Genomic DNA, 16944 nt, shown 5'->3' on the forward strand with positions numbered 1-16944 from the left:
GGTTCTTTAGTTCCGTTAGTACCAATAATGTCACGTTCACACCGCCGGGACTACTCAGTGCCCGGAACTCTTTTGGCCATTTTCAGTCCCTGCTAGAGAGGTGGTACGAACCTGGTGATAAAAGAGTGCCAATTTATATTCTATTTCTATTGGCTGGGCGAATTGCAAACCACGCCCCGTTAGACTCTGAATTTTTTTTGTTAGGCAGCCATTTTTTTCCTCGCTACAAATCCACATCCACACCTGAGCGAGTAGTTTTTTGTACTTTAAAGCAGTTATGACCACACGTACTACAACACCGGAGCGGTGGAATGATGAGGAAGTGTCGGCGCTTCTGGCAATTTACTCTGAGGACGGGATGCAGCAGCTTCTACAGAAAGCAGTTCCCAACTCCAAATGTTTTGAGCGATGTTCGCAAAAGCTACTTGAGCTGAGAATCGTGCACAGTGCACACGGATGCCGGGTAAAAATAAAGAAACTCAGGCAGGACTATAAAAAAATTAAAGACCACAATAATAAGAGTGGTAACGATTTTCTATTGTTATTATATATATATATATATATATATTGCCACTGTTTTTAATACTGACACCTAACTTGCACTAAGGTGTGTCTGCTGCTATATATATAGCCACTGTTACATTGTTTTGAAACTACTTACACTTTATTTTACATTTCACACTTTTATTTAACTTCAATTTACATGCATACGACACACCTGGAACAGCGTGATGCCGTTATTGTTATGTCTTGACTGTGCAATAAAACAAACAAACTGGCGAAGCTTTATTTATTGTGTCCCACCCCAAATGTGCAGAATAGAAGAATGTGAGAGCAGACAGGTGTCGGTGGTTGAATTGATCTACGATGTTGCAACCTTGTGCAGCAATGGCAGGGCAGAAACACAAGTCTTACACACATAAACACAAGTAATTTATCATGTCATTTGTTTTAGATAAATAAGGGAACAACACCAAACAAGGGTTAATGTCCTTTTCCAAAATCAGCCTGAGGGGGTAATATATAATAAATACATAAAGATAAAGTCCATTGTTATAATGGGGTATTTTATTTGTAAATGACCCTTATTACCCTTATGAACTCCATCATGTCTGAGGTCGGAAAGTAAACAAACACCTCATACAGCGGGTGGGCTTTATACCCCCTCCCCCCGTGTAGTTCTTCTTCTCTCGTTTTTTTTTTTACTCACCGTGAAGTGGTTTTGCGGCCTGCCAGTAAACCCAGAGAAGAAGAAGACGAAGTGACGTCAGCGTAATCTTGCCTCAGGGAAAGTACTGCAGTGTGAATGCGATTGGCACTAGCCCCCTGGCGGATTCTGTGCCGTGGTACTTTAGTGCCGGCACTAAAGTACGGCAAGTCCTGCGGTGTGAAAGCGGCTTATGTGTATTTATATTTAGGATTGCTATAAAATGGGAAAACTTGCACTTTATTGTGGCCCCTGTGTATTTCTAGTGGCTGATTGCAGCTCTTGTTTGTGTTCAGCTCTGTTGACACCTGTCAGAAGTGACAGAGGTGAGTTTCGGCTTCTGCTGGTTAGGATTGAATAGCCAGAGGCTTCCCTGTGTGTGTTTACACTCCTTGCAGTTTTGATTGCATAACACACAAACACGCCAGACAGTATGAAAAGTTTTCTTCTGCAATCGTCTCTGAGGTAAATCTCAGCCTTCAGAAAGCCTCTGTTTGCATTTCATCTTCAGGGAAGAGCCTTTTAATAAGACACTGACTTTCACAGCTGACCATGCAAGCTGTTGAGGACAAGATTTTGTGACTTAGATTCAAACTCTTGAGAAGTTTATTCAACTGTGTTTGTTGCCATGCCACAGTTAGTACCTAATTAACAATAGTATGACATCACTCACTGTAGAATATAGTTAATTTAGTTTCAACAGATGGAAATGGGACATTTCAATCAAATTGTCACACACTTACACAGCACTGCACTGCACACACAGTGAAATCCATTGGGCAGCCACTGGGCAGGGATACATGAAGTATTCTGATTCGGAGGATTTTAAATTGGTATATGAGCTTCTATCTGGAGTTTCCCATGCATATAAAAACATTTTTTTGTTGCAGCTTTTACAGCCTGACTGGAAGGAATCCTGCCACAACACACCACTGAGCTCTCCACCTGTGGTTCAGTGGGATGAAGCATTAAGAAACAACCGCTCTCTGTCTGTCCCCCCTTGGCCTGGCACCACCACCATCTTGGCTGGGAAATACATGGTGGTCACTACAGCCTCCACGGAGGTGCACTGACACCCTCACCACTCACCTCTCCTCACCTGTCAAGTCTGCCCGGCAACAACAACCACAGCAATGAGCTCTCAAAGCCGATCAGGTAAGATGTGAGAAAAAAAATTGTAGAATTTCACAAGTGGAGCTCTTGTGCTGTTCTCTGCATGTGAAGTTACTTTGACATTGAAAAGCCTTCTGCTATTGGAATAGGGAAAGTTAGGTTTGGCAATAGGAATTATGAATTTACGTAGATAGTTTCAGGGATGTAGACTTGTAACCTTTCCCAGTGTGCTTGACCTCGTCCCATGATGCCCTCTAAAATCTCCTTTTTTCTTAAGGGTGCGTTCACACAAGCCTTTTATAGTCCGGTTGAATCGAACCCTGGTGCGTTTAGCAGCTTGGTGCGGTTCATTTGGGTCGGTGTGAACACAGTCCGAGACCTCTTAAGTGAACTAAACAACCGGACTCTGGTCCGCTAAAATAGTTGGTCTCGGAACGCTTGCTTGCGAACTCTGGAACGGTTCATTGCTGGTGTGAACGCAGTCCGCACCAAAACATAGGAAGCGTAGTATTTACGTGTCACAAGAACGCGGATGTCTTCAAAATCTTTAGCGAAAGAGTCTTTCAAGACATCCGCGGTTGTTTAGTTAAAGAGTGAAGCAGAATTCTTTTTTTTATATATGATTTATTTTTGCGATTTTCAATTCACAAAGGCAGCAGCAATACAATGCATTACCCCTGCGATTTCTAATAAAACAACCCCAAGACACAATACATCAGTTACAATTAGACAATAATGTAATAATGAAAGTAAAAAAAAAAAAAAAAAAATTTTAAAAAAAAAATTAAAAAAAAGGGAAAGAAGAAATTAGAATAAAAACCTGCAAGACATTTTGTGAGCATATCTGTGAGCTGTTGCGGTACAGGGGGGGGGGGGGGGGGCGACTCAGCCAATGGGGACAGACTCCAACTGGAGGGACTTAATATGTTCAAAGAAGGGTAGCCATATTTTTGTGAACTTCAAGTCTGAGCCCCTAATACAGTGTTTAATTTTTTCCAATTTCACAAAGTATAGGGCATCCTTTATCCAATGTGTATGAGAGGGGGGACGAGGACTCTTCCAATGCATCAAAATAACGCGCCTAGCCAGTAATGTGAGGAAAGCTACAAGTTCAGCTAAATAGGATGGCAGTAAATGGTTAACGGGTAAGACACCAAACAGGCCAATTAAGGGTGAGGGATGGATGGTAACAGACGTGATAGTTGAGAGTGAGTCAAAGACAGACTTCCAAAACTGAGATAGGGTGGGGCAAGTCCAAAACATGTGGGCGAGATTAGCTGGTCCTAGGTGACATTTATCACAGTTAGGATCAGTACCAGGATAGATGCGAGCTAGTTTACTTTTGGACCAGTGCACTCTATGGACCACTTTACATTGTAAAACTCTGTGGCGGGCACAAATGGATGATGTGTGGACACGTTTCAAAATAGACTGCCAAACCTCAGTCCCTATCTCTATATTGAGGTCCTCTGACAAATTAGTTCGAAAGTTATCAGAGGGCAGAGGGTGGCATGTGAAAAGAGTATTGTATAGCTTTGAAATGGTACCCTTGAGGTTAGGGTTAATACTTAAGATAGTGTCAACCCAGGTAGAAGGAGGAATAGCAGGGAAACTTGGAAAACGATTACGAATAAAATCTCAGACTTGTAAATATCTAAAGAAGTGGGACTTGGGTAAATTTAATTTACGGGCCAGCTGATCAAAAGATGCAAATGTTCCATCAATGTAAAGTTGTTTTACAGACACAATCCCATTGATCTCCCATATTGAAAAGGCAGCATCAGTGATGGAGGGAGTGAACAGCGGATTGGAATGCACAGGGGACATCTTCCGGCGCAAACTGAAAACTCATCTCTTTCGACTCCACTTCGAGCGTTAGAACTATTAACGAAGCACTTTTATACTAATAAAGGACTGGCTTACCTAAAGCCAGTTGAGTAGCACTTGAAATGTTTGGCTCTATGAAACCTGATGTACTTATATGATTCTGTTTTCTTCAAGGTTGTGTCTTCCTGGTCGAATGTACTTATTGTAAGTCGCTTTGGATAAAAGCGTCAGCTAAATGCAATGTAATGTAATGTAATGTAATGGACAGTAGAAGTATTCCCTGGAACCCAAAGTGCCGTTTAAGTTGAGTCCAGATCTTGAGACAGTTTTGAACTACAATATTTTTGGAGTATTTTGAGGATGGTAACGTCAGGGGGAGGCACAAGAGGGACGTCAGAGAAGAAGAGCCACATGAGGCATCCTCAATCTGCAGCCACGGTGGAGGTTGTTTGTTAATACAACGCCAGGACAATAAAGTTTGAATGTTAGCGGCCCAATAGTAAAATAAAAAGTTAGGCAATGCTAAGCCACCCATTTCCTTGGTTTTTTGAAGAATGTTTTTTTCGAATTCTGGGTGTTTTCTTGTTCCATATAAACTGAGAAATTGAGCGATCAAGTGAATGGAAGAAATGTCTCGGAATGAAAACTGGTATACACTGAAAAAGATATAGAAATTTGGGGAGCACATTCATTTGAATGCAATTTATTCTGCCAGCCAGAGATAGAGGTAGGAGAGACCAACGTTGGAGGTCTTGAGTCAGTCGAACCAACAGAGTGGAGAAATTGCACCTAAACAAATCTGAGAAGCTCTTGGTCACGCAAACGCCCAGATACTTAAAACTTGCCAGAGATGTCTTAAACGGTAACTTTGAAAGGGGGTAGGCTGTAGCTGCAGTGTTAATGGGAAGCAGTTCACTTTTGTTAAAATGTAACTTATAACCCGAAATCTGCCCAAACTCCCTCAGCACAGCCGATACTGGAGTAATAGATTTGTCTGGGTCCGAGATGAATAGCAGAAGGTCATCAGCATACAAGGAGAGTTTATGCTCAACTCCCCCCCTTGAGATGCCCTGCATCTGACTGAACCTGAGGGCCACCGCCAGCGGCTCAATGGCAAACAAAAGAGGAGAAAGTGGACAACGCTGCCGAGTTCCACGCTTGAGGGGAAAATAATCAGAATAATCATTATTTGTGCGGACGCAAGCTAGGGGGGATGTATATAGAAGCCTAATCCATGAAATAAATGTGTCGCCAAACCCAAATCTTCTCAATGTGTGAAATAAATAAGGCCATTCTACCCGGTCAAAAGCTTTCTCAGCGTCCATTGAAATAATAATTTCCGGGGAATCAGGAGAAGAGGGTGAATATAATATGTCAAATAGCCATCTGACATTGTGAAAAGAGTGTCTGTCTTTAACAAACCCTGTTTGATCTGTGGAGATGATAGTAGTCAGAACAGATTCTAAACGTTTTGCTAGCACCTTAGCTAAAAGCTTGACGTCAGCACGAAGCAAAGATATAGGGCGGAAATTACCACAAAGAAGAGGATCCTTGTCCTTTTTCAGTATAAGAGAAATAGTAGCCTGACGTAGCGTAGGGGGAAGTGTGCCAGATTGAAACGATTCATTAAACATGTTAAGCAATAGAGGGGTTAACTTATCAGAAAACATTTTTTAAAATTCAGCAGGGAAGCCATCAGGGCCCGGACATTTCCCACTCTGCATCGACATTAGAGCAGCTTTGATTTCATTAACTGTGAAGGGTTCATCTAACCCAGACGATGTTTCAGGGTCAATGGAGGGGATGTTTAGGGACCTAAAGAAGTTGTCATATTGTGTGTCATCAGATGAGCTCTCAGAAGTATATAATGAACTATAAAAGTCCTTGAATTGGTCATTAATGGTTTGAGGATTAATAGATATTCCATCAGCAGTATTAATTTGAGTGATGTGCTGAGAGGAAGAGGATTGTCGAATTTGGTGGGCAAGTATTTTGCTCGGTTTATCTCCGAATTCATAGTAATTGTGGCGTGTTTTTAAAAGTGATTTTGTTGCCTCTTCTGAGGCCAAAATGTCAAATTCAGCCTTTTTTGTCAGTAATTCTTTGAGAATATCTGCACTGGGGGAGTCTACACATCTTGTCTGCAGATCCGATAAAGCCCTGGAAAGGCAGATACTCTTCTCAGTGTTGATTTTTCTTTGGTAAGCGCAATAGGATATTATTTCTCCTCTTAGATAGGCCTTGCACACTTCCCAAATTGTTGCTGCAGATACAGCCGGGTTAACATTAGTGGAAATATAAAGGTCAATGTGATTCCTAATAGTTTTGATAAAATCCGGGTCAGAAAGTAGTAGTGAATTGAAGCGCCAGGGGGAACGTGACAAGGACCTGCCGGGAAGAGAGATGTCAACAATGACAGTTGCGTTGTCCGATATAACTATAGGGCTGTATGAGCACGAGCTAACAGAGGGGAGCAATTTGTTATCAATAAGAAATAAATCAATTCGGGAGAAAGTACCATGAACAGGAGAAAAGAAAGAGAACTGCTTGGCACTAGGATAAAAAAAAAAAAGCGCCAGACATCTGAGACTGCGTATTGCTCCATGAACAGTTGGATAACTTTGGAAGATTTAGATGGGGCAGAGGGCTTGTTAGATGAACGGTCAAGTGAAGGATCAATACAACAGTTAAAATCCCCTCCCAGAATGAGCTGGCTGGAATTTATGTCAGGAATGGAGAAAAGAACATTTCTGAAAAAGTCCTCGTTGTCAAAATTCGGGCCATACACGTTCGCCAACGTCAGATTGTTGCCACATATTTTGCCAGTTGCGATAATAAAACGGCCACTTGGGTCTGATATAACATTGGACACAGAGAATGGGACAGATTTATGAACAATAATTGCAACGCCTCGGGCCTTACTTGAAAAGGAAGAATGGTAAAGCTGGCCCACCCACTCTCTGCGAAGTTTAAGATGGTCTGATGGTTGGAGGTGGGTTTCTTGCAAAAAGGCAATTTTTGTGTTTAAATGTTTTAGATGGTTAATCACATTGTTACGTTTCACAGAATAATTCAGGCCCCTGACATTCCAACTAGTAAATCTTAAAGCACCACTTCGTGCTGTTAAGGAGTTAGAGTTTAGCATACAATGATACTGGGCAGGTGGTGTACCTGCATGTCCCTGTCCTCATACCTGGCACCTCTCCCCCGCTGACAAGCAACAGGGAGAGAAAAGGTGTGGCGTGAGACCGAGTTTAGGATATTAAGTGTAGAAGCAGCCCACAGGCAAAGGATAAGATAACATGAAATAAACAATATAATAAAAAACCTAACTGAAAAAACATTGGACAAACAATTCTCCCCCCACCCACCCACCCCTCCCCTTAACCCGGATCCCAGCACAGTTGTTGCAAAAACAAACAACAACAAACACTCTGATACCTTGATCAGCATACCTTGCTACTTCCTTAATTATATCGCTCAATTCCCACAACAATGTATAATTGAACTTTAACAGTGAAAACCTTAAAGTGTAACCTTTTTTAAATACCTCAAACAGAGCACTTCAAGAAATTTGCATCTGGTTTAACAGGATATTTAGAGCACTTAAGCCTTGCCATTACAGCAACCTGCCGGACATATGCCTAAAAAGATAATGTTAACCTAGCAACAGAATATGACTGCATCAATGTACGTCTGAGTTGACAGTTAAAGTACATCTAGAGCAGTTATATAACACAGTGTAACTACATGACAGTTAGCTTGCTTACGGAGCTATGTTCAAGTCCTGAACAAACTTGACGGCCTCTGGAGCAGACATGAGCCATGTCCGGTCCCCGTTAGGCAGGGTGATGCGCAGCTTGGCTGGGAAGAGGAGTGCCGGCTTGTACCCACGCTTGTACAGCTCAGCCATGGGGCTTCTGTACTCGGCGCGCTGCTTTAACACGTCGGGGCTGTAGTCATCATACAAGCGGATCTTATGGCCTTTGTAGTTCAGCTCACCCTGCCTGCGGGCCTCACGGATCACTAGGTCCTTAATTTGGAAGCGGTGGAAGCGCAGGATGACAGGTCTCGGTCTCCCTCCTGGGGCAGGCTTGGGCGCGAGGCTCCGGTGAGCTCGGTCAAGCTCGAGGGGCGAAGCAAGAATCTCCGTGCTGAGGATATCAACGAGGAGTTGAGAGAAGAAGGCAGATGGACGGGGACCTTCGATAGATTCAGGTAGGCCAATAATCCGAAGATTTTGGCGTCTGATGCGTCCCTCCAAATCGGCTACCTTAGTTTTGAGTGTCTCGTTGTCCCCCTTCAGAGCGGAGCATGCGTTCTCAAGTTGCTGGAGACGTTGGTCGACTTCATTAGCATTAGCTTCCAGAGAATGTATACGCTGCCCGTGCACAGTCTGTGATAGTGGAATGTATGCTGTCCAGGGTAGATGTCAGAGACTCGAATGAGGATTTGAAATCAGCCGTGAGAGCTGCTCTATGTCCATCCAGTAGCAAGCTAATGTCAGCCAAAGTTATGCTATGAGTCGAAGCTGTAGTAATGCTAGGAGTCGGAGCTGGAGACCCTTTGTCCTTTTCAGCTTGTTTTCCCTTTGCTTTCGACATTGCCGGAGGTCTTTGCAGTTAACACTGGCTTATAAAGCCGTTGAAAACAAATTATGTTGAAAAAGGACAAGGTTTAAAAGGTAAATAAGAGTGGGAAAGTTAGAGCCAACCGAGCACGCGTCTATTCAGCACACCCCATACCGGAATTCTCGTGAAGCAGAATTAAGTGTTGAACAGTGTCGTGTAAAGTAAAAATGCTCCGTCAACTACATAACATTAAGAACACCTGTTATCGGTGCAACGCGAGACAGGAGCTGTGGATTATTGTTATTGATTAATGCATCAGTGTTTCTTAGGGTCAAAAACACTAAACTCATAATTTAAAATGAAAGTGTTTAGTTTATTTAATAAAAGAGCACATATTCAATGTGAAAAGTGACAGTAGATAGAGATTAGTTGCAATTTGGTGCTATATATATATATTAGGGCTGTCAGTCGATTAAAATATTTAATCGCGATTAATCGTATGATTGTCCATAGTTAATCGCGATTAAGCGCAAATTAATCGCACATTTTTTATCTGTTCTAAATGTACATTAGAGCAGGGGTACTCAAACTTTTTTTTAAAGGTCCACTTGTGAATTTTATACAAGGTCAATGGTCCGGATCAATGCCAGTAAAGTCCCCCCCCCCCCCCCCCCCCCCCACACCCCCGGAGCGGAGCAACGAAACTGAAATTAAGAAGCAGTTTCGGCGCGCTATGCATGTACTTTGGTCAGGAGGTTTTAAAGTGCTATATAAATAAATTTGGATTGGATTGGATTAATCTACTTTATTTGGCGGCCCCCTTCTGGTCCAAGCACTTGCCTGTCGGTAAACGGCGCCCCTGTATACACACAGACATTCAATACATACATACATACATACATACATACATACATACATACATACATACATACATACAGTATCATGGCTTGAACTAGTGGGAGAAATGGCACTGTTTGTCTGTAGCCAATGCCTTGAACCTCTGCAAAAATGGCATTAGAAGCATTAGAAAGTCAAGGTAAACTTGTGGTTAACTTAAATGCGCGTGACACTCGCGCACACAAGTAAATATATGCACGTTCATTCTCAGAACGCGTCACACAAGACAATATACATTAAAGGGGACCTATCATGCAAAATGCACTTTGTGATGTATTTTATACATAAATATGTGTCCGCGGTGCGTCGGGGAACTCAGGCAGTGTCAGAAAATAAAACCCGCTCTCTTTTCCTCCTAGGCTACCCAAATATTTTAAAAACAGGGGTAAAACGAGCGGATACAGATTTGCTGCCAATCTGACGTCAAATCGGCAGCGGACGCACAGAAAATTGCTATCAGAAACAATGCCTGACGCGTTTTGAACGTGTTTTTTTTTTTTTTAATAATGGGACACAGGGTTTGGTCCGGATTGATTTGCAGTTCGATCCGGATCCGGACCTTGGTCCGGAGTTTGAGAAGCCCTGCCTTAGAGGAATATTTTTCAAGTTTTTAATACTCTTATCAACATATGAGTGGACAAATATGCTTTATGCTAATGTTTATTATCATTTGAACAATGACAAATATTCTCATGAATATTAAACACAACAACCTCTGAACATTACAAATATTCGCCTCAATTCAACCTGGAACCTCTCTCATACAATTGTGTGTGTGTGTGTGTGTGTGTGTGTGTGTGTGTGTGTGTGTGTGTGTGTGTGTGGTGTGTGTGTGTGTGTGTGTGTGTGTGTGTGTGTGTGTGTGTGTGTGTGTGTGTGTGTGTGTGTGTGTGTGTGTGTGTGTGTGTGTGTGTGTGTGTGTGTGTGTGTGTGTGTGTGTGTGTGTGTGTGTGTGTGTGTGTGTGTGTGTGTGTGTGTGTGTGTGTGTGTGTGTGTGTGTGTGTGTGTGTGTGTGTTTGTGTGTGTGTGTGTGTGTGTGTGTGTGTGTGTGTGTGTGTGTGTGTGTGTGTGTGTGTGTGTGTGTGTGTGTGTGTGTGTGTGTGTGTGTGTGTGTGTGTGTGTGTGTGTGTGTGTGTGTGTGTGTGTGTGTGTGTGTGTGTGTGTGCTCTGTGCAACTCAAGGCATATGCTCGAACGGGAGCTGCCTGGACGCTGCAATCATGTTGCGCACTATCCGTGCTGAATGTGCTGACTTTTCGTACAATGTCCCACTGTCTGGCTTCCTGCATAAAGTCAAGTGCTCGGCGCAGTTGTAGCGAAATGTCGCTCCTCTGTTTTCATTTAAACAGCTCCTTATATCCGTTAGCGCAGCTAGCTAGCACCAGATGCTAACAACAACATTGCACGTAAGGTCTCTCTCTCGCTCGCTCGGGCCACACATACACACACCCTCCCGGTCCTCCCAACAGCCAGTCGGTGCCTGCCGGCGAGCGTGGAAGTGTGGTCTGCCACAAGCGGGCGGCAGGAACGGGGCTGTCAGCATCAGCTTGTAGATGGTATTTTAAACTCGATGCGCTCTGAAACTACGGGGCGGCCGAGGAAAAAAAATACACATGCGTTAATCGCGTTAAAATAATTAGTGCCGTTAATTTTTTTTAAATTGTGAACGCAAACCGAACCTTCTGAAAAATGAAACAATGTAACAAACTCTGGTCTGGGGCCTCATTTATAAAGGGATATACGCTCAAAAAATGGCGTACGCCAGTTTCTACGCAATGTTTGCGATTTATCAAATACTAACTTGACGGGAAAATGTGCGGTCCTCCACGCAAACTCTAACCCATGCGTACGCACTAAGCACAAAAACGGGAGAGACGAGAAACTGCGACACCGTTGGCAGAAGGAAGAATGGAGAGAAATGTGTGGAAATAATACCATAAATAAAATGTTACCTCTCATTTATCATATATGAAGAATTCATTTTCAAACATTGATTAAAGCCAATCTTAAAATGATTAAACAAACGCCTGTTTGCGACTCCTCCGTGCACCCACAAACATAACTTGGAGAAATAAATAAATACGGATATGTTATTTAAAACCACCTCGAATATGTTGTGTTAATGTTATGAAATGTTTTCTCATAAATGATGCGGTAAGCAGAAGGACATAATTACGTCTAAACTGACGCCGTTTTGCATTTCTATAGGTTGTAGATACGAGCATGGTTTTATATACTATCATGTTTAATCGTGTTTTATGCTGTTTGCCAAGACTTGATAAGTCACTCGTAAAACACAGGAGCTATGGAAACTAAGAACACCATAGGCTATGTGGTAAATTGTACAGCTAATATAACACAACACATTAGTTGTATTTCCTTTAACTGGTGGATTATGGAGATATAGTTGCTGATCGAAAGCTGGAACACAAACCACCAAATACAAACAAATAACTCAGATCCAGTCGTCATGACTCCACTCCGGAGGGATTCCCCGATCATTTCTTACAGTTTCTCATCAAGGGGGTGTCTCCTGTCTCCGGTACAAACACACTGCCTGAGGAAGGCTATGTGTATTTATTTTGTCATTAACTTTTTTTGGACCACTTATTTATTTATTTATTTTGGTGACGATCCGACCTCCATGCTGCTACTCTGGTTCAAACTGCATTCACCAAACAATATGATTTATCTCCACCTCCCCAAAATAACCAAAAATATGTCTTTTTTAGCTGTTCTGTCGTCATTTCCTGCGATCTTCTTCATGCAGTCAGTCAAAAATGAATGAATGAATGGGCGTTTCTTTGACTATTTATAGGCAAATATGGGCGTTACGTGAAGCCCAAAAAAGCTGTGCCGCATTTCGAGTTGATTGGAATTTATCAATCAATCATCAATCAATGTTTATTTATATAGCCCGATATCACAAATGGTACATTTGTCTCAGTGGACTTTACAGTTTGTACAAAATATCAGTATGACAATACGACACCCTCTGTCCTTAGACCCTCACATCGTACAAGGAAAAACTTCCGAAGAAAACCCACAGTTTAAAGGGAAAAATGGGAGAAACCTCAGGGAGAGCAACAGAGGAGGGATCCCTCTCCCAGGACGGGCAGACGTGCAATAGATGCCGTGTGTAAATTGAAAAGATAATACATTTGCAACATAGGTAGTCCAAATGTTTGGAAATGCATGTGTGTATAATAGGAAGATGAATCCACGAGGATATCCATCCATTTATAAAAGGAAACAGGCGTAGGAAGTGCTATACGCACTTTCCTCGCCGGTACGCAATGTTTTGTGAATCGGAAAATGTCTGTACCTATTTTTTTTAATTTCTACTACGTAAGCAACCTTCCCACGTGAATCCTACGCACGGCGTTATAAATGAGGCCCCTGGTGCACACCAGAGAAGCGGACTATTAGGTGTGAATGCACCCTAAATCACATCCTTGGTTCTTCCTCTTCCTAAACTGCAGACCAAAAGTGGACAAAAGTCCAATTGTGTCCTTCCTTTACCCATCATTCTTTGGCTGTCCTGGTCGAATCTATCGCAATAACGTCACATCCATTGATTAATTGTTGTGGTGCTGTTTGTCCTGTGTCACAATGTGGGTTGTTGGCATCACCCTCTTTTCTTTGGAGCTGTGAGTAGAGACACGGTGATGTCCCAGCCAAAATGCTTTGCGTCACAATGGATGTTTCAGGACTGTTTTTTTCTTCAATACATTATGTAAGCGGAACATTGGAGCGGGACAGTATTTCCTTTTTTTTATTTTCCACTTGCTCATATACATTTCCAAGCTTTAGGATATTTTTAAAATAACGTGCAGTGTAGGACTATAACTTTACTGTCATCAAATCTGAGGTATTTTATAGGAAGTCATCTGACTTCTGTGACCAAGAATCCACTTATGAAGCGCTTTAAAAAATGAACTGAATCCACAGCGTGATAATAGCATTTGGACTCTTTCAATAAGGGAGGGAGCCTTTTTATACTCATTCAACATACACTGAACAAAAATATAAATGCAACACTTTTGTTTTTGCTCCCATTTTTCATGAGATGAACTCAAAGATCTAAAACATTTTCTATATATACAAAATAACCATTTCTCTCAAATATTGTTCACAAATCTGAAAAAATCTGTGATAGTGAGCACTTCTCCTTTGCCGAGATAATCCATCCCACCTCACAGGTGTGGCATATCAAGATGCTGATTAGACAGCATGATTATTGCACAGGTGTGCTTTAGGCTGGCCACAATAAAGGCCATTCTTTATTGAGGGGGTCTGGGGGGGTCCGAAAAAAAAACAGTCAGTATCTGGTGTGACCTCACGTAGTGCAACACATCTCCTTCGCATAGAGTTGATCAGGTTGTTGATTGTGGCCTGTGGAATGTTGGTCCACTCCTCTTCAATGGCTGTGCGAAGTTGCTGGATATTGGCAGGAACTGGAACACGCTGTCGTATACGCCGATCCAGAGCATCCCAAACATGCTCAATGGGTGACATGTCCTCACGCTGGCCATGCAAGAGCTGGGATGTTTTCAGCCTCCAGGAATTGTGTACAGATCCTTGAAACATGGGGCCGTGCATTATCATGCTGCAACATGAGGTGATGGTCGTGGATGAATGGCTCAACAATGGGCCTCAGGATCTCGTCACGGTATCTCTGTGCATTCACAATGCCATCAATAAAATGCACCTGTGTTCGTCGTCCATAACATACGCCTGCCCATACCATAACCCCACCACGACCATGGGCCACTCGATTCACAACATTGACATCAGTAAACCGCTCACCCACACGACGCCACACACGCTGTCTGCCATCTGCCCTGAACAGTGAAAACCGGGATTCATCCGTGAAGAGAACACCTCTCCAACGTGCCAGACGCCATCGAATGTGAGCATTTGCCCACTCAAGTCGGTTACGACGACGAACCGGAGTCAGGTCGAGACCCCGATGAGGACGACGAGCATGCAGATGAGCTTCCCTGAGACGGTTTCTGACAGTTTGTGCAGAAATTCTTTGGTTATGCAAATCGATTGTTGCAGCAGCTGTCCGAGTGGCTGGTCTCAGACGATCTTGGAGGTGAACATGCTGGATGTGGAGGTCCTGGGCTGGTGTGGTTACACGTGGTCTGCGGTTGTGAGGCCGGTTGGATGTACTGCCTAATTCTCTGAAACGCCTTTGGAGACGGCTTATGGTAGAGAAATGAACATTCAATTCACGGGCAACAGCTCTGGTGGACATTCCTGCTGTCAGCATGCCAATTGCACGCTCCCTCAAAACTTGCGACATCTGTGGCATTGTGTTGTGTGATAAAACTGAACATTTCAGAGTGGCCTTTTATTGTGGCCAGCCTAAGGCACACCTGTGCAATAATCATGCTGTCTAATCAGCATCTTGATAAGCCAAAGGAGAAGTGCTCACTATCACAGATTTTTTCAGTTTTGTGAACAATATTTGAGAGAAATGGTTATTTTGTGTATATAGAAAATGTTTTAGATCTTTGAGTTCATCTCATGAAAAATGGGAGCAAAAACAAAAGTGTTGCATTTATATTTTTGTTCAGTGTATATCATTTGATGGATACATATAATCCCACTCTTTGAAAACCGATTTCTTATGATAAATAATAAAGCCAAACTTTCCATTTCCCAACTGAATCACCAAAATAGGTGAAGCTTAGTTCTGTTGACATGTTGTTCTAAGCTATAACATTCCGACTGCCAGACTTTTCCCCACCTCGAGGAGCTCTGAAATTAAGAATGAAGCCTTCACTCCTCAATTTCAACTCCTGTTAGCAGTTAATTTTCCCCTTGTCGCCCTCCTGTCTGTGCAGTATTGCTAAGCCCTTTTCCATATATGACAGATCATCATTTCCCATTCTCCAAACCACCATTTTGGAGCACTGAAGGGGCCTTTTTGTCCGACTTATACTTGGGTGGCAAAGGCTGGCATGTTGACATGCTACTTGGCATTTTGGAGCCCAGTTTATGGCCTTGGAGCCCGAGCTAGAACACACACACAGACAAACTCTCTCATCCCAACAAGACCCTCCCCTCGGCTTTCCAGAGGCAGTAATCGGTGGCAGGTCCTGGCTGAGGAGGGGGGATCTTGCGTCAATAAATCGTCATGCAGAGCGACTCCCCTGCCTGGAACACAAACAGAGAGAGGGGGCCGTCTGCTGCCGTAGGCCTCTATAGCTTGTTAAACCCATCTGAGGCCTGTACAGTCGGACCAGAGAAAGCTCATGCTGGGTTTAGAAGGGTTGGCATAGTCTTAGTTGGTATTTTACTCCTTGGAGTGATCCCAACCTCCATCCTTTCTTATAGAGTGGTGCACAATTGCATATATTCGTAGAATGTCCCGGAAGCATCGCAAAGCTTCTTTGACAAAAAATAATGGGATTTCTCTATTGGATTACAGAATATCGCAGAAAAACTGTTCCGTGGAAAACAAACAATTCTGATACTTACACATGTTGTGCTCTTATTACCATCATTGTATAATCTTTGGAGTGTAAATGCAACGCCAGAAGTAAATAGCTAAAGTAATGCTACAAACACACTACATCGCAGTCACATGACTTCATTTCTCCACTGCTAAGCTTGAAGCACCTAAGGTTCGTTTAGATGACGTTAAGTAGTCTCATTTAGTAACTTGTTGCAACCAGCGTTTTTGGGACACATGGAAGCTTCTAATATTCATTAGTGGTGTATTTACTGGACGTGGACGTTTTTTATATCGTAGAACACAACGTGAAAATCTCTTAAACTTGTGTAAACCACAGACATTAATTCTGGCATCTGATCAAAAACGCAGTCAAATAACTGTTGACTTGCAGACAAGGGAACCAGAAGTGGTAAAAAGCAGACTCATTTCCAGGTTTAAGGGCTCATTCCTGCACCACTCTATTCAGGACGATACAAATGCTGGCTTTGAGCTAATAGCCTGTAGAGAATGTGTGTTTGCAGAGTGAGACCCAAAAAACACATTTTTCCCCCAATGAATGTAGATTGAGTTAGATTGCAGAATATCCCTTTGAATAATTCTGCTGTCACGGTTTGTTTACTTCCATTTCCATGTGTGTTTTCATCCAAACAGAAAGAGCAGAGCCAAGTAAGGGTGAGGACTGTGCACAAAAGAAAACGCATTACTTTAACTTGCAGGTTTTGAGATTAGGGGCTTGGTATGTGTGGAGCAGGGGAGCAGTTGTGTCTCTCCGTCAGTTGCAGTGTTGAGGTACAGGGTGGGGGCCACCGCCGCTTCTGCAAGGAGTTGGTTTTTAAAATAAACACAAGAATCGCACCTCCT

General features: G+C 42.8%; 1 protein-coding gene across 1 annotated transcript in view; it reads left to right on the forward strand.

Moving 5' to 3' along the window:
• Positions 1–16944, forward strand: part of hdac4 (histone deacetylase 4) — a 200068-nt gene that overhangs the window by 38538 nt on the left and 144586 nt on the right. Inside the window, exon 2 of the mRNA XM_034208775.1 lies at positions 2098–2362. Coding sequence (XP_034064666.1) covers positions 2341–2362 — 22 coding nt within the window. The 5' untranslated portion in view covers positions 2098–2340. The remainder of the gene's footprint in view (positions 1–2097; positions 2363–16944) is intronic.

Source organism: Gymnodraco acuticeps, unplaced genomic scaffold (genome assembly GCF_902827175.1).
Source record: "Gymnodraco acuticeps unplaced genomic scaffold, fGymAcu1.1, whole genome shotgun sequence".
NCBI lineage: Eukaryota > Metazoa > Chordata > Actinopteri > Perciformes > Bathydraconidae > Gymnodraco > Gymnodraco acuticeps.